Source organism: Convolutriloba macropyga, chromosome 3, assembly GCF_964194025.1.
Source record: "Convolutriloba macropyga chromosome 3, txConMacr16.3, whole genome shotgun sequence".
NCBI classification, from domain to species: domain Eukaryota; kingdom Metazoa; phylum Xenacoelomorpha; order Acoela; family Convolutidae; genus Convolutriloba; species Convolutriloba macropyga.
Window position 1 is genome coordinate 71147604 of NC_134470.1, and position 21277 is coordinate 71168880.

General features: G+C 35.3%; 2 protein-coding genes across 2 annotated transcripts in view; one reads left to right on the plus strand and one right to left on the minus strand.

The window, feature by feature from the left end:
• Nucleotides 1-21277, minus strand: part of LOC142336427 (beta-soluble NSF attachment protein-like) — a 409326-nt gene that overhangs the window by 87888 nt on the left and 300161 nt on the right. The gene's annotated exons all lie outside the window — the stretch shown is intronic.
• The window catches only part of LOC142336720 (uncharacterized), a 38366-nt gene continuing 33795 nt past the window's right edge, over nt 16707-21277 (plus strand). The window contains exons 1-3 of the mRNA XM_075385632.1: nt 16707-17390; nt 18288-18639; nt 19036-19180. Of these exons, the coding sequence (XP_075241747.1) occupies nt 17072-17390; nt 18288-18639; nt 19036-19180 (816 nt within the window). The 5' untranslated portion in view covers nt 16707-17071. The remainder of the gene's footprint in view (nt 17391-18287; nt 18640-19035; nt 19181-21277) is intronic.

Here is a 21277-nt window from a genome sequence, read left to right on the forward strand (position 1 = left end):
TCTTCTTGTATAGTTAGTACAGGAAGCACTAGAAGCCATACAAAAGTTGACTACGGAGAAGTGAAATTCTGAAAAAAATTACTTCAAACCAACTGGTTACACAATATTAAAAGAAATGTGCAAAGTGTTAAGTAAGACTTTTTTGACAAGATAGCCCTCGCAACTCTTCAAAAATACCTAGCGTAGGCAATCCCTAACCCCCATTGGATTACACTTAGCGTAATTGCACTTCGGTAATTGCACATTGGATTGCACTTCGGCTCTGCATGCACAAATCCGAACCGAGGTGAGCTACAACAGCTTGAAAGATTTCAAAAGAATGTAGTCAAATGGATCCTTGGACAAAAAGTCATGCCGTATCCAAATCAACTGAGACTTCTTAACATACTACCACTACCAATGTTCATGCAACTAAATGAAATTCTACTTTTATCGAAATTGACAGAAGACGATAGCTTTTTACCAATGCTGAAACAAAATTCAGAGAAAGGGAGAACGAATGAATTATTCAAGCTCCCGAAAACCAGAACTGAAAAGGCTAGAAATGATTTCTTTTTCCGTACATGCAGACTAGCAAATCGAATAGAAAAATACATTGAATTTAATACAAAAAAAGGCCTTAAAAATCGAGTTTTAAATTTCATGTGGAAGTTTGTAAACGAGTGATTCGACGAAAATAACATCTGTAGCTGGCATCTATGCTGTGACTGTCAGATCTGCAGAAAAAATAGGACAATTTTCTAAGACGACGACTGGGACGAAAATCCCTTCAGTGAAAACTGTAAATCCCCAGCAACAACAACAACAACACTAAGCAAGCCGAACTCAATGAAAAGGTGTAAAAGAAACCAATTTGTCAAATTAAAAATTACTTCCGATAAATAAGACAAACGTTTTTGAACTCAAACGTCCCCTAACGATACGTTTATTGTTAGATAGGTTAAAACTGTTTCACAAATTGTTAAAGGATAAAATGAATATGTATTTACATTTGTCTGAGACCACAATTAAAACAATTCTCAATGAAAAGGTTTAACAATAATTGCAAATATTACTGAAATAGTTCATCGAAATAATTGTGAGAGAACTTCAGAACATTGTAACCGCTGCTCTCCTATTGAAGACAAAACTTTACATCAACCAATTCATTTCAGCTGATTCAAGTCTGTACCAACATTTCTCTTTTTTCAGATAATTTTTGTGAGCTGTATTATCCGCTATACTGTTGATTACCGTTGCAAAAATTTTTATTCAACTAGTCCCAATAATCATTCGCTGTACTTTGCTGGTCAACAGATTGTTTTATTCAGATTTCAAAATAATTCAAACTTGAAACAATCAAATTTAGCATGAGTTTTAGTTAACAACTCAAAGTATAATTCGGAACTGCAAAATCGCAGATGTCCATATCTAGGTAACTGTCCTAGCTTCTAGTTCAAGCAAAAATTGTCTATATCAGATGTGCTAATAATTTTGAAGACCTCTCGGAATAACACAAATTATTTTTTGTTAGAATACCACTTTCTGCTTTTGTTTCAACCAATCAATTGCCTAATAACGCAATAAGAGCATTTATGTTAGGCTTTGTTAAAACCAGTAAGAGAACCTGAGTCTATACGCTGGACAAAAATTCCTCTGCTTAGGATTTTTTCCTCACAAAAACCTTTGATGATATCGATGTTAGTTCTTTCGAACAAGTTAAAGTTAAGGCAAAGTGTGCAATCACTAATTTGATCCAAAGATACCAGACACGAAAACATATTCTCACCGTGCATGATTTACATATCAGAACAGCATCTTTGAATTGTTGTAGAAAATTCAAAGATGCTTTTTTCCAATTCTCTCCATTCACTGATTTGGGGATCCAAAACACCATATTCGGTGCTGAGTACTCTCTGAATTGGTATGAAAATCGCAAACATCACTAAATTTAGAGTACAAATTTCGGTATCTCTCAGTCCAATTCATCTCAATTTTGTGTAATGTTGAAGTAATAGAAGATTTGAATTCTTGATTGAGGAAAAAAAGGCTAAAGTAATGTAGTGATAAGGAAGTTAATTCGAGTTTTAATTTATCTTCATTTACTAATACTACTTGCCAAAGTAGTGAGGTAACAAAGCAATGAAATCAATCTGGACTTAAATAGAATGGAGCACTAAATGTCGTTACTGGTGTTATCGATTGCGCTCTGACGTTCCTGTAAGTAAAATATTTGCTCTTGTTTTTATCGTATCGCTATTCGAAAGATCATCATCCAAATCGTCTGCTGAACAATGTTTGGTACATGCTCAGTACCTTCATTCTGATTGCTATTGTGCTGGTTTTGCAAGAAAATTTCAATTGCATGACGTTTCAAATGTAGCAATATTGGATGCATTGGAAAATTTTTTCTCTTCGCCGAAATATTCTCGCTGAAATAGGTTTCAGATGATTGACTTTACTTTTTCTTTCTCTTCAACTCTGATCACAGGTGTTGATGTTATAGTTTCTTGATTAAACAAATTGAATTACAGGAAGCACTAGAAGCCATAAAAAAATTGATTACGGAAAAGTGAAATTCTGAAAAAAATTACTTCAAACCAACTGGTTACACAATATTAAAAGAAATGTGCGAAGAGTTAAGTAAGACTTTTTTTTGACAAGATAGCCCTGGCAACCCTTCAAAAATACCTAACGTAGGCAATCCCTAACCCCCATTGCATTACACTAAGCCAGCCGAACTCAATGAAAAGGTGTAAAGAAACCAATTTGTCAAATTAAAAATTAATTCCAATAATTAAAGCAAACGTTTTTGAACTCAAACGTCTCCGAACGATACGTTTATTGTCAGGTTAAAACTGTTTCACAAATTGTTAAAGGATAAAATGAATATGTATTTACATTTGTCTGAGACCACAATTAAAACAATTCTCAACGAAAAGGTTTAACAATAAGCGCAAATATTACTCAAATAGTTCATCGAAATAATTGTGAGAGAACTTCAGAACATTGTAACCGCTGCTCTCCTATTGAAGAGAAGAAAAACTTAATATCAACCAACTCTTTTCAGCTGATTCAAATCTGTACCAACATTTCTCTTTTTTTCAGATAATTTTTTTGACCTGTATTATCCGCTATGCTGTAGATTATTGTTGCAAAAATTTTTGTTCAGCTAGTCCCAATAATCATTCGCTGTACTTTGCTGGTCAACAGATTGTTTTATTCAGATTTCAAAATAATTCAAACTTGAAACAATCAAATTTAGCATGAGTTTTAGTTAACAACTCAAAGTATAATTCGGAACTGCAAAATCGCAGATGTCCATATCTAGGTAACTGTCCTAGCTTCTAGTTCAAGCAAAAATTGTCTATATCAGATGTGCTAATAATTTTGAAGACCTCTCGGAATAACACAAATTATTTTTTGTTAGAATACCACTTTCTGCTTTTGTTTCAACCAATCAATTGCCTAATAACGCAATAAGAGCATTTATGTTAGGCTTTGTTAAAACCAGTAAGAGAACCTGAGTCTATACGCTGGACAAAAATTCCTCTGCTTAGGATTTTTTCCTCACAAAAACCTTTGATGATATCGATGTTAGTTCTTTTGAACAAGTTAAAGTTAAGGCAAACTGTGCAATCACTAATATGATCCAAAGATACCAGACACGAAAACATCTTCTCACCGTGCTTGATTTACATATCAGAACAGCATCTTTGAATTGTTGTAGAAAATTCATAGATGCTGTTTTCCAATTCTCTCCATTCACTGATTTCAGGATCCAAAACACCATATCCGGTGCTGAGTACTCTCTGATTTGGTATGAAAATAGCAAATATCACTAAATTTAGAGTACAAATTTCGGTATCTCTCAGTCCAATTCATCTCAATTTTGTGTAATGTTGAAGTAATAAAAGATTTGAATTCTTCATTGAGGAAAAAAAGGCTAAAGTAATGTAGTGATAAGGAAGGTAATTCGAGTTTTAATTTATCTTCATTTACTAATACTACTTGCCAAAGTAGTGAGGTAACAAAGCAATGAAATCAATCTGGACTTAAAGAGAATGGAGCACTAAATGTCGTTACTGGTGTTATCGATTGCGCTCTGCCGTTCCTGTAAGTAAAATATTTGCTCTTGTTTTTATCGTATCGCTATTCGAATGATCATCATCCAAATCGTCTGCTGAACAATGTTTGGTACATGCTCAGTACCTTCATTCTGATTGCTATTGTGCTGGTTTTGCAAGAACATTTCAATTGCATGACGTTTCAAATGTAGCAATATTGGATGCATTGGAAAATTTCATCTCTTTGCCGAAATATTCTCGCTGAAATAGGTTTCAGATGATTGACTTTACTTTTTTTTCTCTTCAACTCTGATCACAGGTGTTGATGTTTTGTTTTGCGTTAGCACAGGGCTAACTTAATTTATGGACAGTAGAATTTTCGAAAATGCATGCAAGAGCCACTATATGAACACTTTTGAAAAAAAAATTTGAGCATGCATCAGCATGGTTTTATTCGAGGTAGATCTGAAACTAAAAATATGCTTTCCTTCCTGCAAAGGACTTACGAGGCAATGGACAAGAAAACAAGTAACAACATAGTTACCTTCTACTCTGTTTTCTCCAAAGCTTTCGACAAAGTACCGCATAAAAAAATTACTCATCGAATTAGGTCAAATTGTTGTGGGCGGATGCTTCCTCGACGTTTTGGTTGACAATTTCCACAATAGAAGACAATTCGTCAGAGCTGATAACACAAGCTTGATACTTGAAATCACAAGTGGTGTCCCCCATGGATCTCTTCTTTGACCCCTCCTGTTATGTATACTCATCAGCGACCTCTCATATGTCCTACGATTTATCGATTGATAGCTGTCTGCCGATTACCCGAAGATCCTCTCAATAGGATACACTGACATCGAATTCCAGGAGGACATTGATGCAGTACGAAAATGGGTAGCGACCAACAAAATGGAATTTGCGGTCGACAAGCGTGCAATACTTAACATAAAAGGACAAGAAAAGGATTTTGAACGCTTAAATCAAAATTTGAACTCTCTGCAAGCAGTCAAGGACCTTGGTATAAACGTCAGTCGGCTCATATAAATGCTAGATTCAATAAAGCAAACAGAGTCCTTTACTTGATAAGGAGGAATATCACCTAAGCCCTAAAACCCTTCATAAAATTGGGATTATACAAATCGTTGGTTCTGCCAGTCTTGTTATATGGAATCAATTGTACCACGCCCTCAAAATCTGATTGAGGCAATCTTGAAAAACTCCAGTGGGAAGCAGTTAGGTGGATAACAGGACGAAACGAGCCCCATGAGAATCAACCAAGGCTTTTGAACATCTTGCCATTACCAACGTACATGCAGATGAACGATATCCTCACTCTCGCAATGCTTACTTAAAATGAAGAGACGGTACTGAAATACTTGAAATGAACAAATTTCGAGGAAGATCCACAGAATTGTACACGCTCAAAAAAGTAAGGCTCAAAAAGGCGCGAAACGAATTCGTTTTCAAAAATTACAAACTAGCAAACTGAATCGATAATGAAATAAATTTTATGGAACCGCGAGGACTGAAAAACCGAATACTAAACTTGACGTGGAAGTTTGTTAATAAATCGTTCAACACTCAAAAAATCTGCACCTAGCAACTGTGTTGCGATTGTCACCAATGAAGAAAAATGCGGACAATTCCCAAAAAGCAAGACTCAAGGGTCAAAGCGACAAGCAGACGCAAAATTCCAACAACAACAACAATAAGTTATGCTATTGTATCTACTAACCTGTTGAGGTTACCAAATCGTTCCCAATGGATAACAGCGTTCTTTTCGTTAGCTTGTATCATGAAGACTGATGAGGGCGTGTCCTCTTCTTCTGAGAGAAGGCCTAGATTCACTTGATTTGGCCCCTTATTTTGTGATTGCATCAAAGAGTCCAGCCCATTGATTCACTTCTCTTGAGTTCCTCAAAGGTATTTGCTCTCGTGCCAATGTCCGCTGGGTTGTTGATACCCCTCACATGCTTCTACTATGATATATCAGTTGTATCAATTACCTCAGCTACTTGATTGGCAACACACATGTTAATTACGATGGGAGATATGTATCGACTGCGGTACTGTAACTCAGTTTGGCCAAAAACTGCAACCGTTAATGTTCAGTTTGCGTTCCTTGGCTATTTTTTTTTCAACAAGTTTTCATGACTGCTACTTGCAATTCCAGATTTTGTAGTGGAAAGTGTCTGATCGGTGTCACTCTCTCTATTCCAATTATGCTAAGGGAAACTCAATTTGTCCAATTAGAGAAAAAATTATAGAAAAGCTTAGTCAGATGAGTGTTTTTTGTTTGCAAGCAAAAAAAGTTCACTGCTCGCATTGTGTCTTCAGATGCGTCGGCAAACACAAGACGTTCAGTTTTGTCCCGTTCTGTTTTGAATTATCTACTGTCAGTTCCTGTTTAAGCTACATTTGGGAGTTTTCGTTTCCGCTTGAGAAAATCTACAATTTTGCCAGGCTCCTTGAGAAAATCTACAATCTACTTTTTGTCAACTGTTTTCCATTCTTAATCCAATTTCCTTTGAGCAGTTGTCTCTTGTGAACACTGAATGGAGCAAACAATCCTATTTCGTCGAATAGGGAGGAAACAAATGACAGAATCTTGCTCTGATTCATGCTTATTTCATTTTAACTGTTGGTAATCTCCGCACGCTTGGAGTCTATCACCAGAAAGACTCCATTGTTTTCGAAACACTGAAAAACACTCCAAGTTGGAATTGATTTTGATTTTCATCCAATGCATCTTATGCACTGCAGAACACTCTGTTTTTGTAGAAACTGCAATCCGCAGAACAAATTCATTGTCCACTGAATATACAAAAGGTGTACTAACAACAACCACGGCATGAAGCCGCAAACGTGACCTACTACTACTACTACTATAGCTGATTGAACGCCAGTGTCCCAGAACGGAAACGGAGACATTATATTTTTTGTTTTTCCACTTCTTCGACACAAATGCATATTACTAGTGAAAAGGTTTTAACTGACTGACGACTTCGGTTGCTTCTTGAGGGTCTTCTACCTATTTAATGAACGCGTTTCCGTCGAAGTTTTTTTTGTATTGCAGTTGCAGCAATGGGATACATACATGTCTTCGTTATCGAGTCCCACTCGCTTGAGAGCATAAATTGCGCTAGTTGGAGACATCTTTAATCCAAATAAATGACGCTTATATTTGTATATATGAACAAGCTCTTTAGTTCTTGAACTCCATAGAAACATCAATCAATTTTTATAAAGTTCGGAGTTTTGCACCTGCAGAAACCTTGATGCGATGACCACTATCAGGACAATTGGTCCATCAACAAATCTGAATATCGTTTCGGTCAATCAATGTACGAGAGCAAGTTCTGCTAGTAGTTTGTTGTTTAGGCATGCTTCTTTCTGGTTTTTGATGTGGTATTGCAAACACGTATTACATTGTCACACTTTTAAGTAATAAGCTCAGGATGAATTGGCAAACACCATTCCGTCACGAACAAGCCATTCACTTCTGACTCGTTATGTATCTTTACGAGTTCCTTCTCTGCATATGCATCTGTTTATTACTGGTAAAAAGTTTTCGTTCGGGTCGTTTTATAATCTCCGCTCCAATGAGTAATGCTGAGCCAAACCTGAGCTGTACTTGTTGGGCAGGTTTGGCTCTGGTTCACTCCACAGCATTCCTAATTCCTACCGCACGCCTAAGAACTTTGTCGAACTCTCTAGCAGCTTCTGTGACTTTAGTTCTTCTTTTGATTGACGAACAATATTGATTTTGGAAGCATAAACTTCTACGTCCCTCCAAATTTTGATATTCTAAGCCAATTACTCGTCTTTGTAGAGGGTGAAAGCACCATCATTTTGTCCTGTTTGGCCCGTCATTGGTCCAGTGACTACTCATAATAGTTCTGTTAGAACAACGAATTGTTCATTTTGTGATCCTGACTTGTAGTCCAATGGGCGTTGCAGCTCATATATATCTTGAACAAGGATCATTCCAACTTCCATCAATTTGCAGATCATGCAGTGTGGAACACCCAAATGAATGAATTATAGCTTCAGCTCGTTGTATTCGTAATTTGCTTCTCAAAGAGGCTGACCGGTGTAAAACCTCTCTGATTGAATTTATCTTCGAATTTAGTCCTTTTTTAGGTCTTTTATTTCATGTATGCAAGCAATGTTGTTTCTGACATCGGTGCCCTGGGCTCGTAACTTCTGTTACAAACTTTGGTCGATGAATGAGACTGTTGATCTACTACTGCAAAAACCACATCTTCGACCTATTGCAAACGTTCTGTATCGAGAAAATGACTATCTGAAGAAATCTCGTAACTTTGTTATTTTGGTTGATTGTTGATGCGCTTACGTTGACTGCATCATTGGCTTCGTCAACTTGTTTTCCGAGTGTAGCAATCGCTTGTGCTTCTTGGTACATCCGTTGATGCCGCACGCATGCATTGACTTTACAATCTTTGATTGCATGTCATTCCCAGAAATCCGTAACACAAGCTGTGCTTCCTTACTACTGCGTATACATCAATCTTATTATTGTTCCTGAATAATAGACAGTTCCCAAAATTGCGAGTGCCAACAGATAGTGGACAGTGAACGTTTTTTCTCCCTTTTTCTCACTTTCGGATTATGACTGAATTTTGATGTCTTTGGGAACCGTTTGTCTCTATTCGTGATTCTTTGGTCTTCTCTTTTCTATTTTCCCTTAAAAACTGAAAATCCTTCATGCAGATAAGCTATTATAGATAGCCACTTTCAAAACATGATCAGTTCAGGCCAGTCCTCATCTTTATTGTCGAAAAGGAACCACTTTTTCTCTTGGAGAACTTGGGGTGGATAACTTGTTGCCACATAGACCTTCGAGTTTGATTGCAGATCAGCCACTTGGCTGTACTCTTTCAGCACTTTCAGCACATAGACCTTCGAGTTTGATTGCAGATCAGCCACTTGGCTGTGCTCTTTCAGCAAATGATCAAAGCTGAGTGGTTGTGAGACTTCATTTAATTTGCTTTGTGGGGACTCCGCCTTCCAAATTTGCTCACCTGAGTGCTCCGAGCAGCACCACATTGTTTTATAGAGAATACCATTTCAAAGATTGCTGACTTTGCTCTGCCTGTAAGTAGGGTTCTCTTGTGGTTTCCTCTGAGTCTGGTATCGGTCATAAACTACAGCATAAATAAAAATACTAGCCAATTACAACCATTTGAAAGGGTTTCCTTCGAAGTTATTCAACTTCAGAGTTGGCAGGTTCCTAATACCTCAATAACCATTGTTGTATCGTTAATAAGCTCTAGAGGAAGTTTTCAGGTTGTCCAATCTCCAGGCACGATTGGGTGAAATGCAAGGTCATGAGAAAAGACTTGGTTTATTCAATAGAGGGTTTACTTCAATGGAAGCTGTTGATTGATCTTGTGTCAGGGTATTGATTCTACCAGCCCAATCCGAGAAATCCCTCTTCTTTGGGGATGGGCGGATGGATGATTTTTTGCGGGCACTGGTTGAGTGAGGGCAAATATCAACATTCTCTGACGCTGTTGCCCTCACTTTGCACCCTATCTCACGCTCCCTTCAAGTAGTTGATGCTTTGTCTCGATATCTTTTAAATGCGTTTCCTTCTCTAGTTTTCTTCTTTCGGACAGTGCCTGCTCTAGTTCCAACCTTGTTTCAAAATCGATATCGAACTTCTTCATCCGTTTGTTATGTTTTTGCTTCACAGAAGACGCTTTTGGAGATTTTTCGTGTTATGAGCGAGTGCTATCGCTCCGTTTGGTACCGTTTGATCAACTGGGTGGTCAGTTTTGTAGTTGTTCTGACTCTCTTTTAATTGAACAAAAGTTTTTGCCCATTGGCAGTACATTCAGAGATTTACCAAGCTTCATAACGTAAAGTTACGTCTTGAAATGATTGATTACGTCCTGAAACAACAGATTGATTACGTCTTCAGATTGATCACGTCCTGAAAAAAGTTGAACTTCGAAAAAATATGAACACGTAAAACCCGTACAAACCGTAAGCGATCATTTAGTCAGTCGCTAACCAGCCTTTCCAATCAAAAGAACTACACCGAAAAACCATGTGAAACCAGCTCGGTCATTTACTCTGACAACACTGCAAGGATAACAAAATTTTCCCTTTGAGTCAAAATACTTTTCATTAAATATCACTCTAATATTGTTTTTCTAATTTTCCGACTGACTTTTTCTAAATGACCGCTTTTTATTAAACTTTTCCAACTGAAAAAGACTAGATGGTTTTATATGAAACTGTTCGCGAGAACAACATCAGCTCTGTATAATAAATCTTAAGACCACAAATTTCAACAAAATAAATCAAATTTCTGAAAACCTCCAATAAATAACGAAAGCACAATTTTTGGCAGTCATTCAAAGAATAAAACCTTAGCGGAAAAGATTGCATATATCAAATTTGGCCTCATTTGAACATCAGTAGGGCGGGTTTTTAAAAAGGAAATTTTGAACACAAATCAAATGAACCACAAAAAAACTGACGAGTCTAGAAAACTCAAGAGAGATTGGTTTTTACGTAACAAAAAATGGATGGCAACTGTCACGAAAGACACTTAGTTGCAATTTGCTCAACAAAAATCTAAATTAAGTTCAACTACGTTTTTTTATCAGTAACGAAACCCTTCGCTCATTTGATAATTTGGCAGCAAAAAAGAAATTAACATATAATGCATGCAAAAATTTGAAAATCTATAAAATTTTTTAGTGATAACACGCGGAATCAGAGTCAAAAAACCATTAGCTAAACCATAAGTATGTTCGAAAGATAACACCGCTTAATTTTTTTCTTTTTTGAATTTTTCTGTTTGAACTTCAATTCTTTTCTTCAAGTTCCAGAGAAAAAAGGTAAAAAATCAACTTTTCCGAGAACAAAAACTGAAAGTCTTTTTCTCAGTCGCTTCTGGAAGATTTGATTTGACGATCAAATTTTCCAGAAGTGATAAGTAGTTATTCCATTTCAATTTATGGGACGTTAATGAAACAATTTTGATAATTGAAACGTCAATGAAACATCTTTTTTAATTGAAACTTTATTATAAGAGATTGAAGATAAAAAAAACAAAAACATCAAAGCTGTCAGAATTAAAAACTCACAAATATATGTTAGAAAAAATTCAGTGTCCAGTCATAGTAACCAATTGCTATGAATTGAAGTTATTAATTAGTTTCATCTGTTTCTTTACGGTACCAATGATACTCTACAATAGTCAGACTGTGATAAAACTTCATGAAAAGATCCAACGTCAAAACATCAAAATTCACAAAATTTTGGCTTAAACAAATAATTTCAAGGTGATCATTATAGATTTGAAAGCTATCCAAACTTGGTAGATTTTTTTATAAATTAACAAGATTAGTCAGAACTAGGAAACAGTAAAAATACAAAACAAAACAAAAACGAAAAAAAAACTTACAAAAAATCAATTATAAAAGAACACTAAATTTCAAATCAAAGCAAAGACTTTCAGTGTAATCAACTCTATAAATAACAACTTTCGAATAGTTTTACGTTGAGATTTTGGGAGGTGTGCAGTAGGACCTCTCAGTATTGGCACTCAGTAAAAACAGAAACCAAAGAACAAAAAAATTAGAAAAATTTGATGTAAAAACCACGATGACTCAGCCTTAATTTTGCTTTACGAATACTAAAAACCACGATGACACTGCTATAATATTGCTTCTGGAAAACTAAAAATAATAAGTTTCGAAAAAGGCAACTAAATCATCAAAAAATTTTGAAGGATTTTGTTTCACAAAGGTGCAAAATGTGAACAAAATTTGGGTAGAAAATGAAAACAAGATTTTTAGTGGTACCACTCACAACTCCTTCAGTAAGTATAACGATCGCCTATTATTGACTGAACAAAAAACCCGGTTGAGCATATAGTACTTTCCGCCTCAAGTGGCGTCTGAACAACAGCTTTAAGGTAATGATTAGAAAGTTGGAGTTGGAAAGCTGATTGGAAATTATTTTTCTTCGATTAATGTTGAAGGAATAATTGAGATTGACTGCTAGGATCCAATAGTAGAAGAGAGACTATGATTGCAAGAAATAATAACCAATATTCACATGCTGCAATCAAAACTGGGCTCATTTTGCTGAAATGAAAAACAAAAACTGGTTAAAACCAAGAGGGAACAAAGTGCAGTTAACAACAAAGTGATTGACAATGAATGAAACATCGGCGAAACTGTAGAGGTACATAATTTCTGGCGTTTTTCGAGAACTGCGGAAGGTTTCGACACCTTGAGCTAGAATTATGCAGTGACTTCCACAGAATCAAGTAACCTTGCATAAAACACAAAAGGCAAACGTTGTAAAAGTTCAAGCAAGTCAGCTTTTGGCTAAGTGTATAGGATCTTCTGGCATTTTAGTGTCTGACAATGTAGACTTTCGGGATTTTAAAATGTGCGCGTGAGTGTTTTAATTTTTTTTATCGAAACAAGCCGCTGGCGGCTCAAGTGTCCTGCTGAGAAGAAAGGGACGAATTCTGAGGTGCGTTGAGAAGCACTCCTGATAAAAAGATGCTACATTTGAAGTATAACATGAGGTTACCCAAATTATCATCTGGAGCATTTCCATGGCTTCAATCAATCTCCAATTTGGGCAGTAATGGTGTTACACTTTCACTGGAACTTGATCACTAGAAATTTCAAAGGCGCTATATTATTGCACCAAGAGCTTCGTTTGAGACAAAAATTACAAAGAAAATTAGTGATTCAGTGATGAGCCTGTTAATTCATCGTTTTTTTAAAAAAAAAACGACAACTGTCGTACTCTTCATCCCTTATACTATTTTTAATATAGAGAGTAGTGATATGGTATAATCGGTGCCACATTTCATGCTCAATGTTTTAAAAATTTAAATTTGTCGTTAATTAGATGCACTGTGAATCAAATTATCCCAATCCACTAGACCTTTCTTGACCACTTTCATCGCGTTTTCAATGAGCTAATTTGGCCGCTTCTCTGAATGGACGTTTTGGCCGGTACTTTTTGCCAAAAGTCTTCTCAGGTTGTTATTTTGCAGAGTGCTGCAATTGAGGGCAAAAGTCAAAACTATGTTGTTATCATTTTTGATTGTCTAATAACGTATTATTCATTCTTTATAATGTAAAAATAACCACCACAATATTAGAAACAAGATAAACGCTTTTACTTTTGCCCTAAATTGCAGCACTCTGCAAAATAACAACCTGAAATATCTTTTGACAAAAATTACCGGCCAAAACGTCCATTCAGAGCAACGGTAAAATTAACCCATTAAAAACGCGATGAAAGTGGTCAAGAAAGGTCTAGTGGATTGGGATAACTTTATTGACAGTGCATCTGATTAACGACAAAGTTAAATTTTTAAGCATTGAGCATAAAATGTGTCACCATTTATAGCAGATCACTACTCGTTTTTCCATGTGTCGGAGAACTATTGAACGTAGAATCTGTTTGAAAAAATCTTTGTGCAGCAAAAAAAGTAATTCCTGAAACCTAATATAACGCCTATTAGGAGTGCCATACAAAATTTTGGTTTTTATCTAATCAGTCACATGAACTGATAAGAAGGGACTAAAGAGTTCTTGAATTAGATCACTTTTCATTGATATGAAATGATTTTTGGAGAGCAGATTTAAACAGTCAGCAATTGCAACTTTGGTGTGGTGCCGTACCAAACTTTGCACGACTTTATTAAATTTTTTCATGGCATCAAAAAGTTGTGAGATAGTGTCCAAATCGTTTCTTAAATTTCCTACTATGCAAAAACTCTTTAGGATTATTGTAAAAGCTTGTAATTTGGTTCATGTAGACCAAATAAATTCAGCAGTACACTTTTATTCAGCTTTGCACTATAACTGTTAAGAATTGTGATTGACCTTACCCTTGACCTTACCCAGCCAGCCAAATCTCATTTTCTATCCAGCTACTCAAATCGATAGTTTTTAAGCGCCCCGCATTTAAGGAATCAATCGTTTTCAGTGTTTAAATTAACCTATAAAACCAAAATATTAAAAGGGGGACAAGATTTTTTGCACATGCATTACTCTAAGGTAGATCAAGAAAAACATCAATTTGCAAAACGAGAAGAAATTTTTTTTTCCACCTCTAGGTTTTTCTTTTCGATCACCTACTTCTGACTAAGTCTTTAGCTGAATTGGCTTTATCACTCATTTCAAAAAAAAACACTCTTAGGATCATGTTAAACATTTAGTGTCTGGTATATTTTTTGTCCCTACGGTGCTTGCAACTGCTATCTGCAGTTTATAAACAGTTTAATTTCGATACGTTTTGTTCTCATAACAAAAATAAATGAATTAGACAAAAATATTAAAATATTAAGATTAAAAAAGTAGACGAACAAAAAAAACAAATATATAAATATAAATAAAGAGCATAGAAAAAAAATAAATAAATAGAACAAAAGCAATCTAAATTAAAAAATATATATAAACCAAAAAATTAACAAACAAAAAAATTGATTTGATAAAAAAAATAAAAAATAAACATAACAGTTTACCTTCTAAAGTTTTTTTTGTTTTTGTCACTATTTCCCATGTTTCCTGCTTTTTGAAAAAATGTTTTGGACTTTTATCTCTGAAGATATGAAAATACACAAATATCATGCGTTTTTTAGCATGAAGAGATAGTTGGATATTTGATTTGGTTGTTTCTAATACTTTAGACAAAATATTAAATTTACTTTTGCAACTGTACTCTTTGAAAGTTTCTATTGTATATGCGAATTATTCATTTCTATTGTTTATTCTTTATGTCAATGACTATTATTATCATGCCCCGCTGTCTGTTCAGCATAACTGTGTTTGAATACGAAAATGTAGCAAGTATACCAAAGGAATATCGGTTTTCATTCCTCAAAAACGATCTCATTTTCCGATTTACTCAATTTAAACATTTCACACCTGCCAACTGAGGGTACCAAGACTCAGGGTACCCACTATTGCAGCCTAATTAGCGGTTTTGTTATTAATAGCATAGAAATTTATGTCAATCAATTTTCAGGATTGACTTGAAGATTTTCCTATAATTATTCGAAAATTACTGAATGTGTATCAACGTAAAGTTTAATCATGTCTTTTGAATAACAACGCTAACAGATCATATCTTTTCTTCTCTTATTCTGTTTAACATTTTTCGGGATGAAATAATAAAATTCAATGTTGCTTACTTTATGACACACTCTTTGTTTGTATTTATCATAATAAGCCTGAAGAGATTTTTCAGCAATAATCTTTTCGATGATTGTTTTAATAGAAAAAAATTGAAAAAATTTTCAAATTTTTTGATATTTTGAACAGAGATTTAAGAGATATTTTTTAAATTTTTGCTTACTTTTAATTTGAAATTACCTTATTTTTCAATATGAATGTATCCGGATTGATCAAATTATTCAACAAAAATGTGATATTTATTTTTCTGAATTGGTGTATGCAATACCTCGAAAAAGTAAAAAAAACTAAGAAAACTTGAGTTCTCATTTTTTCAAAGAATCTAACGATAAAGATTCTATGAGTGATGCAGGGAATGTAGGGGGAAAAGACACTATTACCATTCTATTCTTTTCGAAAGAAGTATTTTTACATGTCTTTTTTGGGAAAACCCGGATCAAATAGAAGATCTAATTAACGTTCGTCAAAAATATGTGTCATTATGCATTTTGTCTGCAGCTCACTGAAATTTTTTTGTTGGTTGCGGATCAACCCATGGCTGTTGTGACATCAGAATTTTTATTGGAAACGAAAAAAAAACAATAATTCGAAAATTTTGTATTTATATTTGAAATTGTTTGTTGACAAAGTTGATCATCTTGATAAGCAGAGAGTTAAAATTGATACTCTTGTTTTTTGACAAACGACCGAAAAACGTTTCATTTTTATCAGTTCTAGCGATATCTGAAATCATAGAGAAGAAAATTCCCATAAACTATTTCTATTATAAATGAGACTTTAGATTCTGAAGCTTCGTTTTTCCGGTCATCAAAAGCAAGGAAAATGAAAAGGCTACAAAAATGAAAAGTTTTGAAAATTTTCAGATGCATTTTTTGGTCAAAAAATCAAAAAATTTAAAATAAATTTACATTTGATTCAGTTTTCACAAAATTTCTAATTATAAAACTTTTGCATCTCTCCGTGATAGACATCGACGACTTAATAAAGAAACCAGGGTAGCAAAAAGTTCCCGAACCCCAGATAAATTTGGAGGTTGGAACAACTATTAGTTTAAAAAATGAGATTATTGAGATGACTAATTAGAGTTAATTTAAAAAAGACTATTGCCGATACTGTATCCTGCAAATGTGATCTAGACTAATCTTCACATTAAAAAATAAATTCCCAAAAATATGTAAAAACCACAGGGACCCACATTGCTATCAATAAGAACGATAAATCTGACTAATGATAATGATTCAATATAATTCATATCTTTGAATAATTGATCTTTTTTCCTTGGAAGGGAAGCTTATTCAAGCTGGCCAGAACTTCCGCTCAAATTTGGACCATTTCCGAATCATTTTCAAAAACAACTGAATTGTTTTTTTAGCTGTAATCAAATGAAATAGATTATCGTTTTTTTTCATGCGGCGGTCTCAAATTAAGCAGTTGTACGAGTTCGATGTATTATTCTTTCGTTATGGTAAATTTGATTTTGTTTGTATCAAATCAATGTCGAACTAAATTTACGCTAATCTAAAATTCGAATTAAATCAGTAAACAGTTGCCTCCATTGGTAATATGCCGTTTTTGTAATTCAAGGCTGTTGTTAATTAATGCCGTCGGAAACAATCAAAAAAGCTTGCAAAAATTAGCTGTTTTTTTAAACTTCAATGTCAAAATAGCGTCTGAAATCAACATCCAATATATTTTGGACAAAACCAAAAAACCTGACATGTTGAAGGGGTTGCTTATAGTTCTACTGCCGTTCCTAGTTTATTGTAAAATGAACTAATTGCTTATCCATTTTGAGTGCTTAAAAACAAACTGATTATGTTAACCGAAAGCTTTTTATTTCTTTCGTTACTGCCGACCGTTTTCATGTCTGAAATTCTTCACTACTCTATAACTTATACAAGCGAACCTATTTTCTCCCCCGAGTATCTTACGGAGGAGATAGTGGCTGATCTTGACTCCTCGGGGGGCACAGTTCATGGAAGTGGGGTGTCAGGTGTGACGTCATACAGGCTGTGCGGGTTGGCATGTGGGTTCAGAGGGGGACTGTGTCGGTCGTTCAATTTCCACGCCAAAACACGAACTTGTCAGTTTATTCTGACTGACTCTCGACTTCTGCTGCGGGAGGATGAACTAGGTTTGGGTTCCTGATTATAGTTGCCGTTTGATGTACAACAACTGTGCAATGTTATTGTTCGAAACGGACTCTGATTAGAACTTCTTACTAGGCCATCCCAGACCAAAGTGACATCTGATCAAACGACTTCCGGACCATTGTGCACTTGAAGACTTATTCAGACCATGTAATTCGATGCGCAGTTGTGCTCTCGAAGAGGGTCTGGTCAGAAGTCACTTTGGTCTGGACACATCGACCTGGGCAGTGAGCATGCCCAGGATGAGGTCAACGTCTGCTGACTGGAGGTTTCAATGGTAACGGACAAATGGTTTCGGTCGCGCCTTCCTTCTGCCCATGGCTGATTTTGGTCTGCTCGTTCTGGCTTAGGTAGTCAATTGGTTTGTGTGTTTTGACCCCTATATGTGACTCAAGTCCGTCTGGCCCGTAGTTGTTTTGGCTCGCTGACCTTTGTTCTGGGGCGATTGACCAGTTGCGTTCTAATTACAATCAATTAAACTTAAAGGTACGACGTAATCAGTCACTTTTTGAGGTTGTGTGTGCTAACATTGTTTCATTAGCAGTTTTTATGCAAACAGTGACGACTGATATTAAATGACGTTACAAAGCTTCGTTTGTCCTCAATGGAACATATACACATAGAATTTTCTGAAAGAATTCTTCCTCTCACAGGCATAATATTCTGGCTTCGACGGTTCTCCTACATCATAGCAAAAATTACTGTAACAAAAACAGAATAAAGTAGGCAGCACGATTAGTTTTAGTCGTGGCATATCATGCATAATTTATTTTGGGCACTATTCTGAAACTTTATGAATTTCTTCATCAATTTGCAATGCAATTGAAATTGTTCCAATAATCAACACAATTGATGGATCTGCAGTTGTTCATCGATTTTAGGTTCCAATTCTTTTTCTCCTGGTCTGGACTGGGTGCACGGGGAACCCCTTCACAACGTCCGTGGCTGTCCAGACGGATCTGGCAGTGACGTCAGTGGATCCAAGTGTGTCTGGATTGGACTTCAGTCCCACACCCGAGAAGGGGTGCACAATATTTCCTCAGAATGGAACCTGCCCACTGATGGACACCTGTTGTACCCTGTGGATCTCCATCTCAATATCTGGAGTGAGGAGACCCAGTGCGGTACTTACACACTCCCTGCTGAGTCGTACTCTTTCCAATTGCCCAATGACGTCAGAGCTTACAATATGGGAGGGTTGACGCCTGGCATCAAATACTTCTTCCAAATATCGTGAGTGGATTCTTTTCTTTTTTTTTTAATTTTCATATAACGAAGATTGAAAATAACCAATTGAAAGTTCACTTTATATCATTTCGTAGTCTAGAAGTTCTGCGTGTGTTTCGTGTCTGACTAATTATAGGCAGGTCATTATAAAATACACCGGTCATTATTGACGAGTCGTATGACAACGATTATTCGTTTTTACTCCGTCGATCTATCATCAAAAACGCATATATTACACAATCATTGTGGCATGCACTAACTAGTTAATGAATCGCAACTCCTGTAATTATGCGTAAATAATAAACAGCGCAAAACGTTGCCTTTTCCCACATTTTTAAATTTTGAAAAGAAAAAGAAACAATTTTAGTGAGAAAAGCAGAAATTTTTTGTTTCCTTTTGCAGGACTATGTTCAATGGGCATGCAACACAATTCAATGCTTCTTATTTTGCTGCAACATATCCAACTGCACCCCAGGAGAGGGAAGCGGAAAGAGTTGTCGACTCCCATTTGATCGAGATTTTTTGGGATGTCATCGGCTGTGCTCAGGTAAGCGAGACACTTTTTCATCAACTCCACGTTTTAAAATTTGCCTAGTTGTATACTAATTTCAGGGATTTCAAGGTCTGAACTTTTGTCGCAAGATACACAAAACAGCTTTTGCAGTGTTATAAGTGATATTATCATGATTCATAAAGAAATGGTTCATCCTAAAACGACTGAACAAGTCTCAAGTCTCAACGATTCCGATTTTTTTTTGAGAAAAACGAAATTCAGAGAACAACCCCGGAATAAGCAATTTTTTCATCAAACTCCAATATTTTATGCTCAATTCAAAACATTTATATCGAAAACCTTGATTAACGGCTACGCTCATGTCACCAGGTTTTGTCAGAAATATTTAAAGCAGAGCAGATAAAGAAAACTTGTTTGTAAGTTAATTCAATTTTTTGCTCGAATCTACATGTGTAGTCCAAAGTTTTTAGGGCGGGTAACTAAACCTGTTTTTTTTTTCATTTTTCAAACTATTTTACTTAATTTAATTCAAACTTCCTTTTCAGCGATTTGAGTAAAATTTTCTCCATAGCTGATGAACATTAAAAGCTTTGTGATACACAGCTTAGTTTTAACTTTGAATTTAATAGTGCAGGGTGTGCAAACGAATTGACAGAAACTGTTTGTTTTGACAGGTCTTTAAATCATCTTTAAGATATTTTCCATTTGTGCACCTTTTTCGTGTAATGCTAGTGACAGTCGTTTGATAACGCAAAGGCGCATAATGTGACTTTTGGAGGGGCATAAGAAATCACAATATCAATGATTTGACTATTTTTCAATTAAACGTAGCTATGAGCTCACATGTCGATGATGCTGGTTTCTTACATCTGGTTACACTTTTAGTTAATGTTGTAACTAAATTTGGAATTCAAATAAAAAGGTCGCAAAGTAATAAAAAACATTTTTGCACAGCGTACATAGGACTTACAAAAAGGAAGATATTATTCAGACTGATTAAAAATTTTTGGTCCGAAATCAAATGATGACGATGAAATTGTTCACAGTTGAGCTAATTAAAACTGCTATAAAAACATTAAAAAAACTATTAAAAAGATTTGTTGATGAACATTTATGCAGGAAACTTTTTCGCTACAAATCTTGTCTAATATTATAAAATTTAAGGACCTTTAGTTAGTTTCAAACTTTTCAAGCAGAAATTAAAAGCCACATTTCCTTTTTTTTCAAAATTGAGTATGCATTCAGTCCCAGCCTGAATGCAAGGGAGCAGTAGAATGCAACGAGATTTGTTTTCATTACTTGGCCGATGTCCCAAAAATCAAGTATACTTTTTCACGACTCAAGTTTCATGATCAGATTTCTATACGTGTGATAATACGAGTGACCCCAGGCTAATTTAGTTTAACTTTTGCTTTTAAATAGAATCTGCAAGCTATCGCTATTCACAAAGCGTGTTTCGTGGCTAGCTTTTTGGGATAAACTTTCGTCGCTTGTTTCCACCCCATAGGGCCCTAGTATCCGAAAGCAAATAACTCATTTACACGTCACCCTTTCCATCGGGCGCAGTGTCTAAGTACCGAAATGAAGGAAATCCAAATGGTTATTTTTTTAAAATAAATTGTCTATCTCGATACTATAAGTGGATTAAGAAGAAGTGGTTTTACATTTACCCATTTTACTAGTCAAAAGATCAGTTAAGTCTCTGAATTTCGTTTTAATTAATTACAAATAAAATTCAGACAATAATCTTTTAGGCTAATTACGTACCTAATATGATGGAACTGGTCACCTTCATTCGTGAATACTCTTGAAAAAGTGTAAGCCTTATGCACAATATAAGTACTTTATATCCACGTTTTGCGTAACTTAACTCCATATTCGAAAAAGTTATTCGAATTGAGAAAAGTGGGGACAGGTTTGATCAGTTAATTCAGCAAAACGCAAATATTATGGAAAATTGTTTTTTTTTGCACGGCGCTAGTGAAAATGGCAGACGTACCAAAATATAGAAATTTTATTGCTGGTCAATCACAATCAAGAAAATGGGAATAATGTTTTCTGATTGGCTGATTGCTCAACAAACTCTCTATGTTTTAAAATAAGATATGCGCGTTAACGTAAAATAGCTCA